The sequence below is a fragment of the Camelus dromedarius genome, chromosome 8 (assembly GCF_036321535.1).
Source record: "Camelus dromedarius isolate mCamDro1 chromosome 8, mCamDro1.pat, whole genome shotgun sequence".
Lineage (NCBI taxonomy): Eukaryota > Metazoa > Chordata > Mammalia > Artiodactyla > Camelidae > Camelus > Camelus dromedarius.
In genome coordinates, this window is record NC_087443.1 from 2,561,137 (window position 1) to 2,585,505 (window position 24,369).

The window sequence follows — 24,369 nt, forward strand, 5'->3', positions numbered from 1 at the left end:
GAAGACAGCCCATACTCCGGGGCGTAAGGCCAAAGTTAAGACTCAATATTGTGACTCAGTATATGTGCCTTGACATCCGGAAAACCCAGGAGGGCCTGGACAGCCCAGCTGCACCTCTCCCTGCTCTGCCCCAAGGACACAACCCCAGCTGAACAACGTGTCTTATCAAGGGACTTGGCACAGTCCCCGCTGATCCGGGAGCGGTGGATTTCAGTTCCTTGCCAGACCCCTGAATTACTCAGACAAGCCAATCACATTCTTCCTTGGGAACCTGGGGCCATCAGACCCCTCTTGATAGGACAACGCTTGTCACCTACAGCCCCTGGTTGTCCATTCTGTTTGCAAGTGCAACCCCAGGTGACCCTGCATAGAGTGCAGTGTCCTCCTCCCTCAGGCTGTGGGTACACAGACTTGTAAGCCGCTGTCAACCTCCTCTGTCCAGTGTCAGGAGCCCTGTGTGTGGCCATCCCCACGACCCCAGGGCAGCACCCCTCCCTCGCCAATGGGGTGAGCAGGGGGAGGTCAAAACGCATTCCCTCTGATTAACGTGACATCAGACTCCATGTGCTCACTGCTGTTCTGACTGCTCACTGAGCCTTTCAGAGAGCAGAGTGGGACTGCACTCGTCTTCACAGCTCGCCCTCCTAAAAGTCACACCAAAACCCTTTGGGTATTATTGTTAGAGTGCGGACTGCCAGCAACAGTCAAAGGAACATGACAGGTCAGTGAAGTGTTTAACACCTTTCAGAATTAACTGCTAGGAAGGAAATTCCATCCCTAGGTTATCTCACTTATGTGTTAACGTCACAGCTCCCCAGCTTGTGGTGAAGATGGCACAAATGTTTTAAAAATGGATTTTGTTCCATCAGATTTTAATCTTCAACCACAGAATTCAATGTCGCACTCTAAAATTTGAGAGCTGACAGAAATACGGTATGTTCTGAAAGAAACGTTTAGTGTCGTGTAAATGTTTGGAGTTACGAAGCCTTGAATGGAGAACCATTTAACTTACAGTTCAGAAGTTAAGACTGAATGACTGATTGATTCACCTATTTATTTTTTACGTTCATTACCATTTGTTGACCTACTACATGCTGGTTTGATAGGTTTGCTCACATAAGGAGCTGTGTTCATTGCCTCCTACACAATACTGACTGGAGGAAAGGACATTTTCCCTCAGTTGTGTTGTCTGAGAAAGTTAAACTAAAAGCGTGGTCTCTGACTGAGACTGTTCTCTCTGCGAGCTGGACCAGCAGAGACCCTGCTGAGGCGTGTGTGTCTCAAGCTGCGGTCCCGGCTCTCTTCCATCAGAATCCCTGGGGCTGCCTGCTAACAGTGCAGATTCCTGCGCTCCCCTCCAGACATCCTGAATTGGAATCTCGGGGACCCCAGCAACCTGACGCCTACCAAGCACCCCATGGAATTCAGATGCCCTCTAAAGCGTGGCTCTTCACAGCAAAAGGAATGGACATGTGGGTGCAGCCATACCAGTTCCCACAATGCCTCCCGTCGTAATGACCAACCCAGCATTTCTGTAGAGGTGGGGCTTTTTATTTCCCAATATGTTAACTTAAATTATAAAAGCAGCAACTTTTCTCATACGGTCCCCCAAACACTCCTATGGTCGTGTCCCTCTCCTTCCCCTCCACTCCCCACCAAAGGGAAAAAACCCTGCAGAATGGTCGCTTTGTGTTCCTGTCATAATTTGGGGGAGGGGGTTGATCTGGGGTTTGCTGTAACAGGGGATTGCCAAGAGTCTCGGGCAAGGTTGGGTGGGAGGCACTGAGTTTGTAGAATGAGGGGGCCCAGGACACATCAAGTCATGCAGGTGGGGAAGGGGTGTAGCTTCATGTTAGAACAAGGAAACCTATTAGCAAAATACCATCAGTCAGGCGAGGTGAGAAATCATGTAAAATACAACATAGTGACTGGCTTGCTTGTTTGGGGCAGGCGTTTGTACTTCCGAATTACGTTACTTATTTCCTGAGTCCTTGATTCTCTTCTAACTTTTTCAAACTGAACTACTACTTCAACATTTAGTTAACAAATTGTTCCAAGTATCACCCACGCTTCAGTTCAAATTCCTCAACATTAACAGTAAAATCAGTCTACTACTTTATTTCTCTCTAACTTCATATTTGCTATATAATTTTTTGAACAATAAAAAAGCAGTAATACCAGAGAAAATGAAGATAAAATCTTGATTGATTTATGATGTATTTATGTGCAATTTCCCTTCACTAGGAATAGTGGCTCAAAAATCAGATTTCTTTTTTCCAAAGACATTTTTCCCTCAAAATGCGAAGTGTCACATTCCCTTCAGAACACTCAAGCTAGCAGTTTCTAGGAGATATCGAGATTCTGTGACATAAAATAAACCCTGATCTTAAATTAGTCCTGAGCTTAGTGCCTGCAGAATCTCAGTGGCCACCTATCGGAACAGAAGCCTGACGGAGTGAAGCCCCTGACATCTCTAAAATCAGGGGAGATGGAGGCTCCTATGACAAAACAGGTGGAATAACACGTTTCACCTCAAAAACATGCCGGTCACTGAAATTACACCAGATTCCCACAGCTGATTTATAGTAAAACCACATTATTCAGAACCACTCTGGTTTGGACTGTGTTAAGGAATAGCTTTAGACTGTCCATGAGTGAAGTAGGAATATACTAGAATTATAATAAAGATTTTGTGAAATGTGCTGGTCTGCCTAAGGAAATATTTTGAAGACTTCTGAATCACATGGAAATTGTTCAAGCTAATTACAAAGTACTCCTCCTCTAAGCAGGCCCCCTTAGAAGTCACTTAAATGTCAGAGTCTGAGATTCTACTTCATGTAACTAGATTACATTTACTTTTAATCTATAAATTAGTCTCTTCACTAATGCATACAGATTTTCTTTCCCTAAAAAAAAAAAAAACACTTCAATGAGAAAATTATCATAAACATTTAATGATGATACTGGCTCCATTATGGTATGTTTTTAAAGAAATACTACAGATAGAAAATGATTATAGTATCGAATGCAAACAGTGGAATAAGTCTCCAAACTTCTGGACATGGTTTTTTACATATACGATGATGTATTTCCTGGAGGTAAGAAATTAGGCGCTTCATAACCCTCTTCCCCGTGAATAAAGACAGAAGACAGACGTGGAGTACCGTTTTGGCAGTCCCATTACTCATCAACGCGTCACCGTTTTAATTAAGGTTTCCAACACTCTAATTCTAGGAGAAACCCAATAGTACAGCTGCGGGATTACCAGGCTGCTAAGCAACCATCTTCTTCTTTTAAAACCAGAAATCACGTGCAAGGTGACAGAGAAGATCTTGAGGCAGATCAAAGCGTGACGATGCACTCCCAGGCTCGCTGCCTGAAACGGTTCCACGTTTGCCCCTCTGCTACGAAAGCTTCCAGCAGCCCCGACCCTGACTTTTCACAGCTCTTCTGCCAGATTTCCCCCCACCCCTGTCTGATGCTCATGTGCACCAGTCTCCACTCCAGACTCGTTTCACTGAATTCTCACAGTCACCCTGGGAGGCGGGCGCTAATAGTGTCCTCCGTGCACTGCAGACAGGACACTGAGGCCCTGGGGTGGGAAGTCACCTGCTGAGGGCTCTCAGGGTCAGCGGTCCGGTGGGAGCTCGGTTCACTTCTACACGTCTGTTGGCAGGTGTGCCAAATTCTCAAAGCTTCGTAGGCAGGCTCTCAAGTGGAGGCCTGCATCCCAACCACGCAAGTATGCATTAAAACACGGGTTTCTGGCCCTGACCCCAGACCCACTGCATCAAGATTTTGGAGTAGGGGAGCCCAGAATCTGCACTTTAAACTAGCCCCCCAGATGATTCTGCACCCTGAAGTCCAAGGAACACTGCCCGAGACGGCCTCCCATCTGACCTGGTGGCCTGGCTTGCACCTTCCACCTTCTTGTTGACCTAGACCAGCCCAGCTTAGGGAACTCAGGACACTGAGAAGTCCTCCAGGAAATGACAGGGGAAAGGGGGAAAGGCGCTTGTGGGGAAGCCTGCCCTACAGCCAGAACTGGGGCTCACAACTGGCCTTCTGCCTCTTTTCCTACACCATTCTGGGGACATGGACCGAGGCAAGAGGAATGAAATCCTCATGAGGTCATTTTAGGGAGCCTGGAGACGGTCTGGTGAGCAGGCACTGACGGAGGGGGGACTCAACCACAGGTGGGCCCTGGCTGGGAGCTCCCTTCTGACCCATCAGGCGGGAGGCCTGGTGAGGGCATCACCAGAAGGACTGCTGGGGAAACCCACAGCCGTGGGTGCCAGGAAGCCCACCCCATCCAGGAAACCGGAGGCCACCAGCTATCTCTAAAGTGGATCAGACCTGATTGCTCCGCTCTCCCCCTACCCCTGCCTCTTCCCTGGGTTGTCAGCAGAGCCCAAGGCAAGTGCTCCAGTGTGACAACCAGCAGCTTGGTCTCATACTAGATCCGGCCTTGCAGACTTCCCACGGAAAGCAGGAAAGGCTGAGGCCTCTGTGGCCTGCCCCCAGCCTGAGACATTCATCTGTGGATCATAAAAGGTGGCTCTTTTTTGCTCTGGGGACTGACAAGTATCCCTTGCCCCTGGACTGGTAACAGAACCCTCCTTCCTGGGTTTGGGCACAGCTGAGCCCTAGCCTTCCACCTCCCCGCTCACCCAGCCTCCGGGCTCAGACCTGCTCAGCCATCCACCCACCTGACAGCAGCAGCTGGCTCAGGGATGGCCACCCAGCCAACTGCCCCGCAAAGTGCGCCATGTGTGCTGGGGGAAAGGTTCCCTGTCTCCACCGTCTTGAGCAGCACCAAGTGAAGCTGGGGGTGTCAGAGACCATCTTTCCCGCCACGTGGGGAAAGTCTGCCCGAGAATGGAGCCAACACAGAAGACAGAACCACGAGAGAGAGAGAGATTGGGCTGGAGACATCACTTAAACGCTTAGAATTAGCCACACCTCAGGACGCTAAGCCACTAAGTGCCCCCTACCATTTACAACTAACTTGAGTTACATTTCTGTCACTTGCAACCCACCACCGAGGTCTCCTTCATTTTATGCATGTTAAGAACCCCATAGGAATTTAATGTATAATCTGTTATAAAATAATTTCTAGATTTTAATAAGAAAACTCATACCTGAGGTAGTCACCAAGTCATGCACTAAATTATCAGTATGTTTCTGTTTTACAATTTTAAAATCTGAAAAATTACTCTGACTAGGGCTTTGTTCAAGATACGAAAATAATCACAAGTTCAAGTTGTTAGATTAAATGTACGTACCTTTAGGGAGTCCCGTATCTTGAATGGGATATTTGTCTGACTGTAGAAACCAACAAAAGAGGAGAGTTATTTTTAAACACCGCAGTCAATTATAAGATCAACATGAAAAGAAAGCTTTGAGCTGGGAAAGCCATGATTTTACCTTAAAACCTTGTAAGTTTTCAGCCCTAGATTTATCAACAGGCCTGCCTCATTGCTTGTTTTTATTGTCAATTTATAGAAGTGAAACCAAGGTTGATGAGGAGTTAATGCTGGAATATGAACCAGAACAAGCCTTCAGATCTGACCACTAAACCACACTTCCTCTCTTTTCTGCAGTGCTATTCTTTCTCTTTTTTTTTAAATTGAAGTATAGTCAGTTTACAGTGTTGCATCAACTTCTGGCACACAGCACAATGTTTCAGTCATACCTATACAGACATATATTCCTTTTCATTTTTTTTTCATTATAGGTTACTATAAGATATTGAATATAGTTCCCTGTGCTATACAGAAGAAATTGGGGGTTTTTAACCTATTTTTATATAAAGTGGTTAACATCTGCAAATCTCAAACTCCCAATTTATCCCTTCCTACCTCTTTACCCACAAGGTAACAATAAGTTTGTTTTCTATGTCTATGAGTTTGTTTCTGTTTTGTACATAAATTCATTTCTGTCATTTTTTTTTTAGATTCCACATATAATTGATAACATATGATATCTATCTTTGTCTGTCTGTCTGACTTCACTTAGTATGATCATCTCCAGGTCCATCCATGTTGCTGCAAATGGCATTATTTTATCCTTTTTTATGGCTGAGTAGTATTCCATAGTATAGATATACCACAGAGTCTTTATCCAGCCACCTGTCGATGGACATTTAGGTTGTTATCGTGTCTTGGCTGTTGTACATAGTGCTGCTGTGAACACAGGGGTGCAGGTGTCTTTCTGAGTTAGAGCTCCCTCCAGACACATGCCCAGCAGTGGGGCTGCTGGGTCACAGGGTATGCAGTGCTATTCCCTCTATCTACCAACTTCAGCTTAAAATCGAGGAACATTTGTGTTCGTGAATTCTGGGGACAGACCCACTTCTTTCACCATTTCTGTGTCATTCATTTGGGTCAACGAGCACATGTTCTCACTATTGGAGAGCTCTGTCCTGGGTTGACTAGGACAGGATTCAAAATGTGACTCTCCCATTAATTGCATGAAGATCTACATATTAGTCACCCATCGTGCACAGTTATGCAGAATTCCCCAGTGCTTTAGTTGAGGGCAGCACTATTACAGGGACTTCAAAATAGCAAATGCTCTTATAGTCACACATCTCTCTGTTGGTACTAAAAAACACACAGGTTTCTAAAGTTCTGGAAAGTTCTACCTCAGATTATACAGTGAGGGGAGTGGAGATGCACCCAGTCTCCCCAGTCTGTCCTCTAACCCAGCTCAGTGCCACCATTCACAGCATCTGGGCCTCTGGGTCCAGGGTCCTCCAGCCCAAACAAAGCTACACCTTCCAACTCTCCTGCAGGTCTCATCAATGTCTTCCTTTGACAGAGGAGAAACAGAAACAAATGTAGAACCAAGGACTCTGTTTTAAGTGCCTTTCCTTGAAGTTTTTTTGGAGCTGGTCAGGAAAGTTTCGGAACCTCTGGAAGCCTCCAACCCCTTTCCATGAAAGAAATCAATCGTCAATCACAGAGAACTTAAGTCAAACAAATTTCTCCCAGACTAAATCCTTCTCCACACTGTGCTCCCCAGAGCCGGAAGAACACACCTGTACTGTCACACTTATCAGTCTCTTTTCAAAGCACTCATCTATTTCCTCAGCTTCACTGAGTGTTTCAAGAGCAGGGACTATGACCATGGCCTCCCAGATTTTGACTCAGTTTGGTCTGTGTGAATGAACAAGAGCAGGTTTCCTGGAAAGCCTGACATCTGAGCTCAGCCTAGAGGATGCCCAGGACTCGGCTGACTGAAGGGGCTTGGCAGCTGCAGACAGCAGACATACCGGGGCCAGGCCAGGTGGCTGGAAGAGTGGCATGGCAGGTGTGGGAGCGAAGGTGGAAGGCAGGTCATGCAGAGATGCCTGTTGGAGGTGGGAAAGGAAGACAAGGTTGGACACGAAATAATGGAGCCAGTTTTCTTGGAAGAGCCTCGAAGGGAAGTGAGGGGGCTGAGAAGGAGTGCCGTTTCAGGATCTCGGGAAGTCTGCCTGCTTTGTGCCCTCTGCACGGGGGAAGATGGTCAGCACAGCCCTGCAGGAAGTCAGGGAAGCAAACAATCCCCACACGGTGTGACAAAAGTCAGGACTGGGCTACAGAGCGAGGAGCACTCGAAGGTCCCAGGGTAGGGCAGGGAAGGCTTCCTAGATACAGAATGCTTGGACTAAGACGGCAGGAGGCCCCGGAGTTCACAGGGAGGGGCCGGTGCGATCGGTATCCTGCGACGGTATCCTGCGACGGTAAGAGGACGCGGGGCGTCTGGGGAGCAGCAGGCTGTTACACACGACTGGCTCACCAAAGGCATGTTGAGACAAGGTCATGGAGGCCCTCATCTGCCACATCAAGGACTGCACACTTAACCCTGAAGGCAGCAGGAAGGCCATGGGGTGAAATATGTCCCCCCAAAAGAGATGTTGGAGTCCTAACCCCCAGGACCTCAGAATGGGCGCTCACCGGAACAGGGTCACTATAGGTAAAAGAGGTAAGATGAGGTCACACTGGGGCAGGCTGGGCCCTTAATTCACAGGACAGACATCCTTGTAAGAGAGGAGACACCGAGACAGACACACAGGGAGAAGGCAGCCATGTGCCAACAATGGCAGACAACGGAGTGGGGCAGCTACAGGCCAGGGGTGCCAAGACCTGCCAGCACGCACTGGAGGCTGGAGGACGTGACAGGATTCTCCCCCGCAGGTCTCAGAGGAGCACAGGCCCGCGGACACCTTGACTTCGGGCTTCTGGCCTCCAGAGCAGTGAGACAATACATTTCGTTGCTGAAGCCACTCTGTTTGTGGGGACTTTGTCAGGGCAACTCCCCAAAATCAATGCAGAGAAGCTGCAGGAAAACCTCCTTGTCCCAGCAGCGTGGAGGAGTGGCCAGGACCCAAGGTGAGCAATGAGGTGGGAGCCCGGGGGGTCAAGGTCATGAGCCAGCCTCGAGACCATCACAGGTCAGGTCATGGGAGGGGCGAGCTGAGTACCGCTTGCTGGAACCCACAGCTCTGTAATGGACCACACTGGAGGGGATCAGAAACCACAGGGTCACTTTGCACTCTGCTTTTAAGCGAGTTAGGAGATGGAATTTTTTCATGTTCACTTCCCCAGTGTCTCAAAGCTTGCAACTGACATTGTCCACACTTATCAAACTGTGCCGGGGCCAAACAAAAGCTGTGAAAACAAACATCTCAGGTCTTCAAGACACTGAGGTGCCTTGGGAACTTCCAAAGACTTAGAGACACTGAACTGAATGATATCAAGTGTCTTTTCTGCCATGCTACCTAAATGAGTCCAAACTGTTCATGACTCAGGAGATCACACCCTCCAAGCACTTTGAAGAAAGGGGTATATCTCACACTGCACGCCTAGTAAACGTGTGATGTTGTCAAAGGCACGCATTTGGTCATAAGTGAGGAGCGGTAACACGTTAAGAGAGCAGGGCTTCTGTCTGGGTGACCGTATACGAATCAGGTAACTGCCATTTCTTCACCTGCAGAATGGGGAAGAAGACACCTGGCCTACCAGCTCACAGGTTATTTGCAGGATGAAAACGATGTGTGTGAAATCTTTTAAAGCAGCAGACTTGCCACAGAGTGGTTACGGGAGGCCGGGGCAGGGGTCTGGAGCCAGCTGCTGGGCTCGAATCCCACCTGGGCTGCTTTCAGGTTGGGCAAATTAGCCCACTCCGTGCCTCAGTTTTTCATCGGTAAAGTGGGCAGTGACTACCTCACAGGATGGCTGCAGGGATTAAACGTGGTGAGAGGTACATCCATTGTGTGCCCATCTGACATACAGGCAACCCTCCACTACTGGAAGGTGGTCCTACATTTTTTCCTTCCACCTCAAGGTAGATATTTTGATTCCTGAAGAAGGGGTAATTAAACATAGTAAGTAGACAAGGAGATAAAGACCTCACGCACTCTCAGAAGGTCACCTCTGATGTATGCGAAACGAGAACACAGCCTAATACCATTTTTAGCCTGGAGAAACGCAAAGTTTATTATGTCACAGGGAAGTATCGTGAAAAATGTATCTTGGGAGACCTTAATTTACGGTTTCTGATCTTCATGTAAATACCAAGTAATGAAAATGTAAAGAAATAACAAAGGGAAAAAAGGAAAAACAAGAGTCATCACTATTAATGTAAAACTTGTAACCTACCATGTTAAGGGATATGGTGCTAGGGTCTGTGTCTTCCACTGGCTCCTTTGCCAAGTGATCTGTCAAGAAAACAAACGGAGAGCATTTTCTTTAATTTAAAAGCACGGGGGGAGGGCAGAGCTCAGCAGTAGAGCGTGTACTTCGCATGCACGAGGTCCTGGGTTCAATTCCCAGGACCGCCATTAAAAATAAGTAAGCCTAATCACCAACCACCTTCCCCCTCAAAAACACAAAAACTGAGATAAAATAGTTGCTTAAGTAAAAAAATTAAAAAAAATTTTTAAACTAAAAAAACAAAAGCACAAATGTGTCCTTTGATCACAGCGTTCATATGGATACAAGCTTACCCCAGTGAGTTTAGAGAAATACCTTCAATCATTAGTGGAGACAAAATTAAGACAGAATAGGTTCTGACTGCATCAAGAAAGTGATTAAGACAAATACACTACACTTAAAAAAAATCAGCAGCCGTCCTCCATCTCAGGGCTACAAAGGGACCTGCGATTTTTACAGTTACCAGAAGATAGCACCTCTACCACACCCACAAAGTACCAGGTCTGCCTGTTAGCTATTGCCTAAAATTCTTCATCAAGACCAAAATCTTCATTCCTCAGCTAGTATCAAATGCTTTTTAAAAGCAAATAGAAATTGAGTTTACTTCAAGGTATTTTGTTGTTTTTGATGTAACGGAAATGTCTCTGCCAGTTATAAAATATTGGTTTTTGAAGTGAAAAAAAAAAGTGAATGAAGGGCCACAAATGATAAAATATCCTTTTTTATGGGTGAGTTGTATTCCATCACATACGTGTGTGTGTGTGTGTGTGTGTGTGTGTGTGTGTGTGTACACACTGCATCTTCATTATCTATTCAACTACTGATGTGCACTTAGGATGCTTCCATGTCTTGACAATTATAAATAATGTTGCTGTTAATAGCAGGGTGTATGTATCTTTTTGAATTAATTCTTATTTTGTGGTTGGATTTATTACTTTGATAACTATGTGAGTTTAAAAAGCTAAAGCTCTAAACGTTCTTAGAAACAATGAACAGTACATATACATAAATTTTCAAAATATAAGTGCAGTAAAAAAAAAAAAAGATCTATCAAGCCATGAAAGACATGGAAGAAACTTAAAAGACCTATTACTAAATGAAAGAAGCCAGTCCGAAAAGGCTACAAACTGTATGATTCCAACCAAAGGACCTTCTGGAAAAGGCACAGCTACAGAAACAATAAAAAGATCGTGGTTTCCAGGGGTTTGGGGAGAGGGAGGGAGGGAGGGGTGAACAGATGGAGCACAAGGGATTTTTAGGGCAAGGAAATTATTCTGCATAATACTATAGTGTGTCTATATGTCATTATGCATTTGTCAAAACCCATGGAATATACAACATCAAGAGTGAGCCCTAATGTAAACTATGGACTCTGGTTGATAATAATGTGTCCATGTGGGTTCATCAATTGTACTAATAGGCCACACTGATGAGGGATGTTGAGGGTAGGGGAGTATGTATGTGTGGGTGGGGAGGGCTGTGTGTGAACTCTGTATTTTCTGCTCAATTCTGCTGTGGACATGAAACTGCTCTAAAAGAATAAAGTCAACTAAAAATTCAAAAAGAAAAAAAGCAAGTAGAAATAACAGAAGTATAACAGTTTACTTAGAAATATCTACAAATACTTGGAGTTACAAATAACTACAAATTATGCACACGTGATATCAATGACCCTTTGCATACTGGATTGGATTATAACTTTGAGCAGCAAGGATTTAACTCTGACATCTGCTTCTTTCCTCATTTCCTACTCTTCAGCAACTCACTTGTATCATTTTAAAATATCAAGCTTCTGGATATATTTCTCGTGAATTAATAGTCAAAAATACTGCACAGTATCTTTATCAAACAAGAAGTGATTCTGATTTCTCAGTATTTTGCTTCTTCTGTTTTGCCACTTGTTACATTTTAGGAATTTAATGACAAAATGCAGAAAAAGGTACACGCCACCACTAGATTTTATGAATTTTTACAAAATAGGAAAAAAGTTTCCCCTTTCCAAGACACTTTATCGAACACCTGCCAGAAAACTGTCTTACTCAATAACCACACCTGTCTGAGTGGGCGCCTCTGAATTTGCGCAGTGTACAACCTGCAAAACCCTAAGTGGCAACTGTGGGCCAGTCAAGGTTCAACTTCCATTTCTTTCCAGCAAATCCTCATTAAGTACATGCTGCGGACCAGGCACGAGGTCCTGGGAACGCCTTGCAGGATCCAAACAAGCATGACAGGCAATTTATGGAGATACTTTGTTTGTTCCCCCTAGATGTTTCCCATCTGAGCGTCTGGGCTGTTCACGCTTCTCTCCCCACAGGCATGGACCAAAGGAGAGGTTGTGTGAAGGGAGCACCTCTTTATTTATTTATGACAGCCTACAGTCACTGGAGAGATTAAAGGAGGCGGCCTGGGTGGAGGGAGATGGAGAGAGATTTTTCCAGGGACAGACACCAGCAGCTCCATCAGTGGGGACTGCGCCCTGGCCCTCGGCAGAGCCCAGAGGTGGCAAGAGCACAACAGGGAACGCACCGAGGGTGCTGGCGCCCTGGGGCCCAGGGTTCCCGGCCCCAGCACAGAAACCGTGACTGCTGCTGGCACAGAAACAGAGGGCTGCTGGATCTCAAAGTCTTCTCAGGCTTGGACGAGAAGGACATCAATGCCGACCCCGATGCACAGAAAATTCAGGGCCCCTCCTTGGTTTTCCCAGCACCACGTCATCCTCTCAGATTCCCGTGTGACCCTAAGGAGGGGGCCAGGGCCCCATTCGGATTGAAACAGCATTTCCTGCCAGCCCAGTGGCTGACAGACTTAGACTCAGATTTAAACAGAAATAAAGAAAATAAGAACAACTTGTGTTGACGACTCCGCCCTGAGCTTACAGAACTCCTGCTGCCCGAGGAACAGGCAGTTAGTCAGAACGCAGAGCACTTGATGTGAAGATGTGGAAATGCAGAGTTACACGGAAACACCTGGGAGGGACACATGCCCTTCCTGGGGTGCATGGTGGGCAGGCAGGAGCGGGTAGAGAAGAGTCTGGAATGTTGAGTTGAAGTTAGCCAGGAGAAGGAGTCAGGGAGGGAAAAGCATTCTAGGCAGAGGGAACAGCATAGCTGAAGGCCTTGAGATGAGAAAGAATGTGACACATGAGAGGACTTCAAACAGGTCCAGCCAGAAACCTGCATTCGGTTTTCTGCTTTTTCCTTTCCATTCTCACATTCTGGTTTCTGCCTGGGGAGAGGGTAGCAGAAGCCACCTCTAAGTAGCCTCAAGTTCCTTCTTCCCTCCTGTCACAGCCTAGTCTCAACAATTTCATTTCCACTGAAGTGAATCTGGATGACTGTGCTTTAAAAGATGACCTCCACCCGGGGTGCGGGGTTTTAGCAGGAATCAGCACCCTGTGCAGACACCACCCACTCGGGCAATGACAAGCCAGGCCGCGTTCCTACAGAAACGCTAGTGAGCGAGGAAGGAGGAAGAACAAGACAGAGAGGAGGAAAGTGGAGGAGACAGCTGGGAAAGGCAGAATTTCACCAAAAGCAGCAGTGAGGACGCAAACACGGCATCTGGAGGGAGGAGAACTGGGCTTGGGAAGAGGCCACCAGACCACTGAGAGCCAGCGGTCTGACCCTGAATGAGCCTAGCGGTGTGACCTTGGATGACTGGCGTGAGTGTTCCCAGCTTCAGGCCCTTCCTCTGGTACAGGAGAGGGTCCAGGTGGCTGGTTCCCACATCCAGCTGATAGTCCCTCTGGTCTGGCCAGGCTGGGGAAAGACTCCCCCAGAGAATCTGTGATATAACTGAGCACACCTAGGTGGGTTATGGGGTGAACGGGAAGATACAGGCAGCTGACAACAAGCACTTGGAGGCCCGAAGTCTCACTCTTTGGTCGGAAATCTCTGGGAATAAATGGACCTTAAGATGGGGAGGGCGTGGAGAGTCTAGGCTGTGTGCTTTCTGAAGCTGCACAGCGAGGTGGGAGGGCCTTCGGGCAAGGCGACAGGTCTGGAACTCGTTCAGGAGCACTTCCAGCTCTCTTATCATCTTCATTCAAATTCTGTCAGCCTCTGACGAAGTTCTTCCCTCCGTGCTTCTGCCAAATCGGCTCTCGGGCCCGGGCGCGTGGCAGCGCCCGGTGAGCTTGTCCCTGGTCGTGGGGACAGTGCGCGCAGATCTCCCTTCGTTCTCACGGTGTGGAGGTGAAGATTACTTAGAGAGGGGCTGATCCTGGTTCTTTGAGACTGGTCTGGATGTCAGCAGTTGTCCTAAAGTGTTTCTGAGAGCTCTTGGGGCCGCATGTTTATAATATTATTAAGTATAAAGTCAAATGGTTTACTTAGAAGGTTTAAAAAGTTGACTTTTGCAGCTCCAGGTAACAGCAGGCTGGGCCTCCCAGCCAGGCTCTGACACCAGATGGGAGATGAGGCACATAGGAGCCAAAACAGGAAGGGGGCCAGGAGAGCTCCAAGGTGACAAGACCAGCCACTAGGCTGGGGGCCGGTGGGGACCCTCCTCCTGCTCCTGGCTGTCACTCTACTGTCCCAAAGCTGCCTCACTGTCCTGGCTCAGAGACTTGAAACCAGGCCTCGATCCTCGAAATTAGCTGGTAACTGACCAAAGCAGGTCTCACTGATGGCACTGAGAATGATGCTTAAGTCACATGAGCATCTTCTGGAGAGTTCCTCCAAAGGCATGAGAGCCCATGGTGAAATGAAGCTGCGCAGCCGCTGGAGGGGCACCTGGTGGCTCCCGGAGGACCCAGGTGAGAGCAGTCGAGGCGGGCTGCTGTCACTCGCTTCTTTAGGCCGCAGGCCCCGACCTGTGCTCTTCCAGGGTGAACGGAGGGCCTCCACGTGCCCTTCCAGCTGTGAGAGTCCATGAGTGGTGGGAAGCAGGGGCCTAAGGTCCCGCCGACCCCAGGGGCCCAGGTCACAGCACCTCCACCTCAGCCACACGAGAGTCCCGCTGCCCTGGTGCCTGCTGCGCGGCCAGGTTCACACACAGCCCGCTCATCCGTACAGTGCCTCTGAGAAGGAGCCAGTGTCTCCCCCGTACATCCTGAGTGCCCAGGGTCACAGGGTGTGGGAAGAGCCAGAATTCGGATCTGGGACTTCCTGACTTCAAAATCTGCCTGTTGCCACTACCTTCCGAGTGCACTGACCACCTGAGGGACTCTCCTGGGGGTAATCTCTGTGCCCAAATTTCCCTTCTTATACAGGCACTGGGCACACTGCAGCAGAGCCCACTCCAATGACCTCATTAAAACCTGACTGCTTCTGTAAAGACTCCAGCCCCAAGTAAGGTCACGTTCTGAGGTACCTGGGGTTGGGATGCCAACAAAACCTGAGGAGGGACACAGTTCAATCCATGACAGTCCACTCTCTGGCCCCCCAAATTCCTGTCCTCTCTCATGTGCAAAACCCACTCACCCGATGTCCAAAGCTTTCATCATTCCAGCGTCCACTCTGAATGCAAAATCTCACCCACCCATCACACACTCCAAGACCCAGCTTTCTTTGGCTCCCGAAGCCGAATCCCCAGGAGCCCCAGAGGCTGAGCGTTGCATCCGGCAGCCTCTCCGCGAAGAATGATCCGTGACGACCCAGCACAGACCAGGGGGAGTCGCCCAAGGGCAGCACCTCACGCTCTGACATCTCCCTTCGTGAGTCACACTACATAACGACCAACAGTTCCCCAACACAGTTTCTCAAAGGAAGTTCAAAGATCGCCTCTAAAGATGTCGTTTCGGAGAAACAAAGAGGGACGTGTGCTGGGGCTTCCAGGCTTTCCTGAGCATCAGGGGCCAGAAGACTGGGGCCTTTGTGCTTTTCAGTGAAGAACTGAAGGCAGTTCTTTGAACTTGCAATCTCAGAGCTCATTTACTTTTTTCATTTGTTGTGATTTTTGTACTGGAGCGTCCCTTCGGGCCTCCAGCTGTGCTCACCACCGCTGATGTTCTAACCATGCCGAGGACCACACAAGCCCCAGGGCGGCTTTCCCTCCTCTGTCCATGGCCGCAGCCCTCTCCATTGCCCTCACAACGGAGCAGGGCCGAAGCAGCTGAGAAAGGACTGGGGATCCAGAAGGGCCATTCCTAGAGCGGCTTCTCTGGAGGGAGGCCAAGCTGAGGGGGTCAAACTGAAGAGGGCGCGGGAAGGTGCGGGGGAGGGAAGAGGCGAACCGAGGGTGCGAAAGAGGAGGAGAACTCTTGGTGAGAGAGAAGGAAACTCAGGAAACAGGCGATGTGAGAGAGGGGAAGAAACGCAGGGGCGTTGGAAAACCCCAGGGAGGGGAGGGAGGGAGGGAGGGAGGAAGGAAAGCCACAGTAGGTCACCAGCTCTGGTGGGTGTGGAGGAAGAACTGGCTGGTCCGGCTTTTCAAACAAGGGTGCTCCTCCAACTGGTGCCCCCTTCGGTCCTGGTTTCTGCTCCCAGCGCTCCTGGAGTTGGTGAGAAGGACAGGGTGCCACCTGGGCTCCATCTAAGCACAGGAGGGCTCGGAGGGGCGGCCGGGAGGTGAGAGGCCACCTAAGGGGGCTGTCCTGGGCCAGCCTCCAAGGAGCAGCCCCGGGGTTCCCTGCAGACAAGACCCCGGGAACGAACAAAGGCAGCACGTACGCTGATGTGCCCTGTGGCCACGGACACTTGGCTCATTGTGGCAAAGCAGTGAACTGTACCACCTCCCCGACTCTCCGGGTGTTCAAAGCCTCTTTCTTTGTCTCTGTCCTGAATGTCTGTATGAACTTGAAGCAGATTTTATTCACATTCAACAGGCAATTCTGACTCATTCCATGTCAGAAGGTTTATTAGTGGTAGAGATGGAGTGAAATGTCTACACTGTTTTCCTTCCAATGTAAATTTTCTTCCTGTAAAGAGTTGTTTTTTAAGCTCATACAGTATAATAATATATATCCACCTTTTTATATGCATGTGGATATATAAATATCTTTTTTTTAACCTTTACAAGGTAAACTAAGTTAACACATCTAACTTGATGGATAAGTTCTTAAGATGCCAACATGGGGAGAGCTTTTTCTGTCCACGTTTGAAGCACAGGTGGTTAAATCTCCTACCTTTCATTCATTTATTGAGATGATAGGTATTTAGCCAGGGCTTAGTATGTGCCAGGTACGATGCCAGGTGTTGGAGGTGTGCTGTCACTGAAACAGACGTGCACTCTGTCCAAAAACTTACAGTCTAATGGGAGAAAGAGCTTTCGATGAAATGGTCACAGCTAGAAATGATAGCACAGTGCACCAAGACTGTGTAACACAGAGCTTGAGCTACACCAGCTCTGATCTGAAATCTGAAGGATAACGTGCAGGAGGTAACTGGAGTGGGGGGAGGAGGGAGCCTTCCAGGCAGCAGAAACAACCCGTGCAAAGGCCAGGGGGCAGGAGGTCCAGGGCTCTCAAGGAAGCACAGGAGCCAGTGTGGCTGCAGTGCCAACCAAGAGACAGAACAGGCTCAGCGATGGAAGGGATGGCTGGAGAGCCACAAGCAGAGCATGGGAACCATTTGTGGATTTAGGATTTGTTGGAAAGTCAATGCAGGTTTCTGAGTAGAGGGATGACTGGATCTGATTTGTCTTTAAAAGGTCCCTCTGGACACCTTTTAGTGAACAGGTCAGTGGAAGGCAAGAGTGGGTGTGAAAATACCAGTCGGGAGACGAGTGCAGGAAATCAGGCGAGAGAGTACGGTGACCGGGTCTGGGGTGGAGAGATGAGCAATCCGTTTAACGAGTTCCACATATTAACAGCACTTGTGGCTTCATTACAGAAACGGAAGGGGTAGGTGGTGTGTCCTGGAGGTTATAAAACCAAAGTGAGATGTTAAAAAGGGGAAGTTGTTTTTAAGTCTTTTTTTTAATGGAGGAGCCCTCATCTTACTGACAGAATTCCAGAGCAGCAGTGGCCGAGGGGACACTGTGCAGATGCCCGAAGATGCTCTTCGACATCTCTGCAAGTGAGAGGGAGGTTTCTGCGTAGGAGGCCTCTCTCTGCTTTGAGGAAGCCAAAGAGAGTCTGCCTACAAGCGTGGGTTTTACCTCTTTCAGTCAAGGAGACAGGTTCCTTCCGAATGACACCCTCACACCTAGTAACCTCAGGCTCTCATCACACCACAAGGACCGGGAGTTCCCCATGCCTTTGTTCTGGGCCACGCGGACTGAGTCCCAGCTCCGGAGTTCTAGATCTGGTGTGCGACTACCGCCATCTAAGAGCGTATGAGCCACCCTGGTGGCCTCATCACTATTGACCCACTGAGGCTTTTTATAAATGAAGCTGTGTTTCCCAGCCCTCACTTCCTCTGGTGCCGCTGACTTTGTGGGCCCCAAGCAGATTTTATATCTACCCTCATTTGGTGGCCCCTGTCAGGATCTTTGTAAACCACCCGCACCACCACCACCAACCACATTTAACGGGGTCTGAAAGCACTGTTGGTAAAATCTAGTTTAACATCTCCTGGCACATTGTCAATCAGGTTCTCAGGAGAGGAGGTGGGGGTGAGGCGGGAGGGGAGGGGGATTTCTCCCTTAATTTCCCCTTCTGTTTCTCCAAACAGTGGGTATGGGGGAGGGGAAAGCTAGCCACACTCTGTATTTTCCATCTCCTGTGGATAAAATGTTTACCGTTCCCCACTTGACAAATTTAGATCTTTCTTTAAAATTTCCAGGAAACTGTGGCCGACCCCACACGTCACAATGTCAAGTTAGCTATCTTCTGACACACCTCCAGATGCTTTCTGTATCCTTGTCCTCATTGCTCAAGCCCCAAATGAACAGTGAAACATTCAAGCTCTGCCCCCTGCCCAAGCCCAAGAAGTAAAACAGGGAACACGTTTCTCTAGAAGGTGTTCACGGTGCTGCCTGTCTGGTTCTCTTTCCAGCCTCAACAAAACTAGAAAAAGCCCGAGTGTGTTCCTGGGCAACACCATTCAGTCATTCGTGTGTTCACCACACGTTCACTAAGGATCAGTCTAGATTATGGGCGAGCAAGGACAGAACTCCAGGGAGATGGAGTCTGAGGAAGAGTTTAAAATCAAGTGAGACTAAAGAAGAACCCAGAGTCTGGTCTCAGGTACACACACAGTTATTTTATGACTTTAAAATTCAAGTGAGATTAAAATCCGGATTCTGGCCTCAAGTACAAATGCAGTATTGAACTGCGGTAAGGACAAAACCTGAGGCCCTTCTGATCAAAGGCCTCTGCGGAGGTGGGGGGGTCCCACAGGTGGGATCTACCACTTGGTTTTGTGGACACTAGTTTATAAAACAGCTTTGCGGACCAATAGTTAGAAAGTGAAATGAGGCGAGGGGAGAAATGAGAAGGCACGTGAGTGGGGAGAAAGGGACAGGGAGCCAGGAGGACACAACCCACCCCTGCGTTCTTTTCTGCAGAGAGGTTTAAGGGGCTTGTTTCAACCTGGCGTCCCGGGTCCAGAACAAAGCGCGGCCACGGGGTGGGAAGACGGAAGGGGCGTCTTAGGCTCGCGTGGAGGTGGCGGGGACGGCGGGGGGTGCAGGAGGCGGGCGCCACTAGCAGCCGCTCGCCGGGGTAGCCTCACGCCGCCGCTGTCCCCCTTTCGGCCCCGGGTCGGGCGCCGGAGTTGGGGGTGGTCCCGGGGCGGCCCTCGGGACTCGGCCTCGACTGCCCCGCAGCAGCCGCGGGCCCCTCGCAAGCCCCCGGCCCGCGGTCCCCGCTCCAGGTGAGGGCGCGGCGTGGTGTCACCTTACCTGCGCGCAGAGGGTCGTCCGCAGACGCCATGGGGGCGGGGTGGGGCCAACGGGCACCCGAGCGGGGCCGGGCGGCCTCCGGGACCCGGGAGGAGAGCGGGACGGCGGCGATGCGAAGTCGTGCGGTTCCGACGAGTCCCGAGCAGCCCTCGGCGGCTCAGCGCGCCCCTCCTCCCTCCGCGCCTCCTCCGCCTCCCCCTCCCCGGCTCCCCGCCGCTCTTCCCCGCGCGCACTTCCTGCTTGGCAATTAGCAAAGCCCCTGCCCCGCGCGTCCCCGTCACCCCTCCGGAGGCGCGGGCGGGAACCCGGGTGCGGCGGGCCGGGGCCGGGACCGGGGCGCGGGGTGCCTGGGGGGGGCCCCAGCACCCCCGCTGGCGCCCTGCCAACCCCGCTCCCGCCGGCAGATCCCGCCACGAAGTTCGCACGACCTGCTCCCCAGGACGGGCTGGGAGCAGTTATTAGCCTTCAAGCCCGGCTGCAGCGGCGGGTCGCTTTCCCGGCCCCCCCATCCCGCCCTCACTCAGGACACCACTCTCCCCTGCGCACGGGCCTGGGCTGAGATGCCTGGCGGCGATCTGACATTGAAACAACTTCCTGATGTTAGGCAGAGGACGCCGCTGCATGATGGCACACGCTAATAATTTCTGTTTTGATTTTTCTTTGGCATTGGTTGTTACGTGACCTCCAGGTAAGTGCAGCACAAAGGGAGTGAATAGAGGACGCCTGACACACACTCTCACAGGCTCGCTAGAAAAACAGCTTTGGGCTCCCTCGGTGGGTAGCCAAGTTGGTCCTTTAAAAAAAACTAAGGTTTAATTTTTAAAATTAAAATTTAATTTAATCTTATACCAATTCCTGTGCACAGATTGGAATGGTTTACTAAGAATATATTTAAGATTGTTGTATTTTAACTTAAGCTTGTCATCAATCAAATCTATTATTATACAAAGGTTACAGGCAATTTAAATGTAATAGGACTTAAAGGTTTTTAAATAATCTATGTCTGCCTTCGCACAGAAGAACAGAAAGATAGGAATTTGAAATAGATAATGTAATAGCTCTTAGTCAATTTATCATATAGGAGAAGCCTCTGGCTGAAAAGCCAGCTCTGAAAAATGCAGGAAAGCAGCCAAAGTCTACATACCCTCTGGGCGATCAGGGGCCTGCTCTGTGCCTCCCCCCATCTGCTTAGTCGTCCTGAGGCCCACCGCACCCTCTGCACTGGCACCTTATTCTCTGGAGTATAACATGGAAGAAACAAGAGGCTCAGAGAAGAGGGTCAAACTGGGTGTCAACCTTCTGGTGGAAAGCTCTCTGGGGAATTTGCGGGCGGGCAGATAAACTTCCTTTGGGTCTGCCTTCTCTAGGAAAGGAAATTTTTTAGAGGGTATTTAGCGTCCATTTTGAGGTTTGTTTTGTGGTTCTTTCTGTACATCTCATGAAGGTGAAACTATTTCTGACATTGGTTGCCAGGAATGACATATCAAGATGCGCTATCTTGTTAACAACACAAACTCAAACGTGGCTCTAATGCTGGTTCGCTTTTCAAAACCCTGAATTCGCCATTTTGTCATGCCCATTCTTTGTTACATCACATAGAAGACAGGTGGCCAAAACGCGCTTGAAGGTTAACTTTTTAAAGGAAAATTGGCTCTATGCATAGGTTATTATTTTCTTTCATTCCATTTCCTTGTATCTCCTTTCCTGTGAATTGCAACCATAACCCATCATCACCTCATTTTTCCCATGTGCTTTGTGAACTGTAAAGTGTAATGCAAATGGAACTTTTTTTTTTTTTTTTTTGCAATTTACAAAAAACCAGTTTAAAAACAAGTCTCATCCACCGGAGTTCCCAGAAGGCAGTGTATTTGCTGTCACACTATGTGCCTTCTGCTTTTGCTTCTACTGCTGCCCAAAGAGTATTAAAACACTCTTTAAAATGGACATTTTGGACTTTTCTTAATAGCACCTAAATATTGTGAATCTCCGAATCACAATAAATGAGGATTAGGAACCACAAAGCGAGATGTGCTACACTTGACTCACGGGCCTGTCGCCCTGAGTTTGTGTTACTTTAGCCAGGTAATGAAAACTCCAAGTCTGTAAAAATTTGCAGGTTTGTGAAAGCTAAATGAAATTGTGTGTGTGTGTGTGTGTGTGTGTGTGTGTGTTTATAAAATACCTAAATCAGCACCTGTCTTAGAGTAGGTACAAATAAACCAGCTACCTTTCTGCCTTCATTCTTTCCTTGGCATTTAGTCTATTGCAAGAAGCTTCTACTGCCTTTGTTACAAGAAATAAACCAATATTTATTAGTGTTTGTGTGTAGCCTAGATCAACGGATTGATTGATAGCATTCATTAATGCATTCTTGGAACTGTTCCCCTGCCCCTCACCCACCAAACAACATGCCAAGCCTTAGGAAACCAAGTGAGAAGTCCCTGAGTTTTAGGAGTGCATGGTCCAGAAAGATTGCAAATGCTGTTTCGCTGTAGAACTGGAGTGATGAAAGCTTAAACCAGGGGGCAGGTATGTGTGGAAGAAAGGCATTGAAGATGTATAGAAGCCAGATGGCTTTGTGGTGACCACCCTCTGGCTGACAGTTTGCTATGGAAGGTTTGAGGCAAATCTTGAGAACTCTGTTTATGATAATATGGCTAAAGCCTTAAGTAGGGGGAAAACTGGTGGTCTTGTGTCTTCACAAACAGACAAAGACTATCATCAGAAACCTTATCTTCAGAAGGGGAAAATAGCAACTCAAAACATAGTTTACTTGATCCATCATCGAAATATGTTGTTTTTGTCCGTTTTCCATCATTTTGGGTGTTACTTAAATTTATGTAACATGAGATACACAGTTATATTGCCACACCACATGCCTCCTTGTTTCAGAGGGTGTGTACGTCGTGGACAAATGAACCCAGCAAACCGTGGTTAGAACGTGGTGGCGTACGGATTCAGGACGACAGGAGACGCCTTACGTTCCAGCATGGGACAGTCCCGCAGCTGCCCGGGCTTGATATACCCCTGGGGAGTTGTGTGTGGTGGAAGGTGCCCACCTGGGAGGTAATAAGCTTGTTTGTCTGCTCCTTTTTGGAACAGACACTTGGTAAAGTTTGTCTAGAGTAGGTTAAGGCAGTCATAGTGGGTCTCTGTTTTGCTGGGTAACTTCTCACAGTAACGCCCCAGTTTTCACCTGGAGAACCACCCATGTGACTAGACAGCGGCACCATCACCCTGCTTCCTGACTCTCAGGGTTGGTATGTGACCCAGCAACAGCCTTTCCCAACACTGCTGCTGAGCGGGCAAGCCTGGGAGACATGCGCAACCTCCGTGGGACGGCTGAGAGATGGGTCTTTAAATGACTGGCCCACAATGGCCCAGCCTGCACCTGATGGAAGAAATGAGCAAGGTGAAGTGTTTGGGAGGGCCCACATCACGGAGAGCCTTGAATGCCAGATGAAAGCATCTGAAACTATTTTCCAGCAACAGGAAGCCAGGAAGCTAGGTATTGAGAAGTGGCATATGAAAATTGGTGTTTTTAGAGGATTAGTCTGGCAGGTGTGTGGAGGAGAGGCTCGGGCGAGGAGAGGATGCAGGCCATGAGACCATTTAATCTTTACAATACCCCATAATTTATTACAAGGTTGAATTTACATCCTAGTCCAAATGTGAGGGAAATGCATATCTGAAATTCTAAGATGTTCTTTTGTTGCCTTTTTAAGCATTCATGGTCTCACACAAATTCACTGCCTTGTAGATTTACATCTATGCATAAAAATGATGGGCTCCCGAACTGTTCACAGAGGGACTGAAACACTTCAGTAAGTAAAATTTTACCATTCTTGTTGATCTGAATACTGTTCAGCATTCTGGTGCACCTATTTACGCGTGAAGGGTTTTCACAGGTTCTTTTACTGCTCACTTATGCCATGCCTGCTCTTCTACATACAGGAGATTACATCTCTCCTGGCTACCAGCCTACCCTGAATTATCTACTCCTCAGGATGCACGAGCTAGGAAACCACAGTTTCTGTGCTGAGTTTGGTTTCCCACACAGGGAATGACACCATGTAGAGGGGCTCAGTGCGGTGTTTTGCTAAAGCACTTCAACTGACACAGGTGGGGAGTGGGAGACACGGAGAGGAAGAGAGCTGGGGAGAAAAGGTGTGGCTGGCCAGTGAGCACTGTGTTCTAGAAATCCTCCTCCTACCTGGGGTCCCTCCTCCCCACTCCCTCGTGTGTCCTGAAGCCTTGATTTCAGGTGCTCTCATACCCAGCATCATTTCCAGCTGCTTCCTGAGTCAGCATCTTTAACAATTTATTTCTTGCTCCAGATTCGGAGAGAAAAATCCGATCAAAGAGATGATGAACTTTATATATGAAAACCTGAAACCCAGTGAGCGAAAGTCAGCTAGAGGAGATTTTGTTTTGTTTTGCTCTTGGGAGAAAGGAGCGAATGAGTGTTATCAGTGTGATCAGTGACCACTAAAACCTGCAGAGTCAGCACATGAGAGCATTGTTTCCTGTGCTTTGTGCCGAGAATGCAGGACGCAGGTGCAGACTGGTGACAGGAATCTACGGCATCCCCGATCATTAAAGCAATTAATTTAACAACTTGTCATTTAGAATTTATTCTGCGCTACGACACCAAGGTGGACCCAAGTGAGACTGCTGACAACCTGTAGAACTAATCAGCGAATTGAGCTCAGAGGAGAGATAAAGGACCAGGAACACAAACAGCTTTCTTGTACACCAACAATAACCAACTGGGCAGAAAGGATCCCACTTACAGCAGCAAAGAAAGCTATAAAGTAACTAGGAATAAAGTCAATAAAGCTGAGTAAAAAAACACCACCAAAAACTACAAAGCTTTACTGAAGAACTTAAAAAGAAATCTGACTACGTAGAGAGCTATACCAGGTTAATAGACTGGAAGTCT

The 24,369-nt window shown here is 48.5% G+C and overlaps 1 protein-coding gene and 1 long non-coding RNA gene across 4 annotated transcripts in view; one reads left to right on the plus strand and one right to left on the minus strand.

Moving 5' to 3' along the window:
* Nucleotides 1-24,369, minus strand: part of EDARADD (EDAR associated via death domain) — a 66,252-nt gene that overhangs the window by 32,542 nt on the left and 9,341 nt on the right. Inside the window, exons 1-3 of one of the 3 annotated variants that reach the window (XM_064487835.1) lie at nucleotides 20,572-20,626; nucleotides 9,648-9,706; nucleotides 5,286-5,325 (exon numbers count right to left, since the gene is read on the minus strand). In XM_064487835.1, the coding sequence (XP_064343905.1) occupies nucleotides 5,286-5,325; nucleotides 9,648-9,706; nucleotides 20,572-20,611 (139 nt within the window). In that variant the 5' untranslated portion in view covers nucleotides 20,612-20,626. Of the gene's footprint in view, nucleotides 1-5,285; nucleotides 5,326-9,647; nucleotides 9,707-19,427; nucleotides 19,641-20,571; nucleotides 20,627-24,369 lie in introns of those variants that run through there. The other 2 variants (XM_064487836.1, XM_064487837.1) reach the window with 2 other exon arrangements.
* LOC116155653 (uncharacterized) lies at nucleotides 19,758-24,144 on the plus strand. The gene is made up of 4 exons (XR_010381803.1): nucleotides 19,758-20,115; nucleotides 22,320-22,493; nucleotides 23,188-23,251; nucleotides 23,765-24,144. It is a non-coding gene; the product is annotated as an uncharacterized LOC116155653 (long non-coding RNA).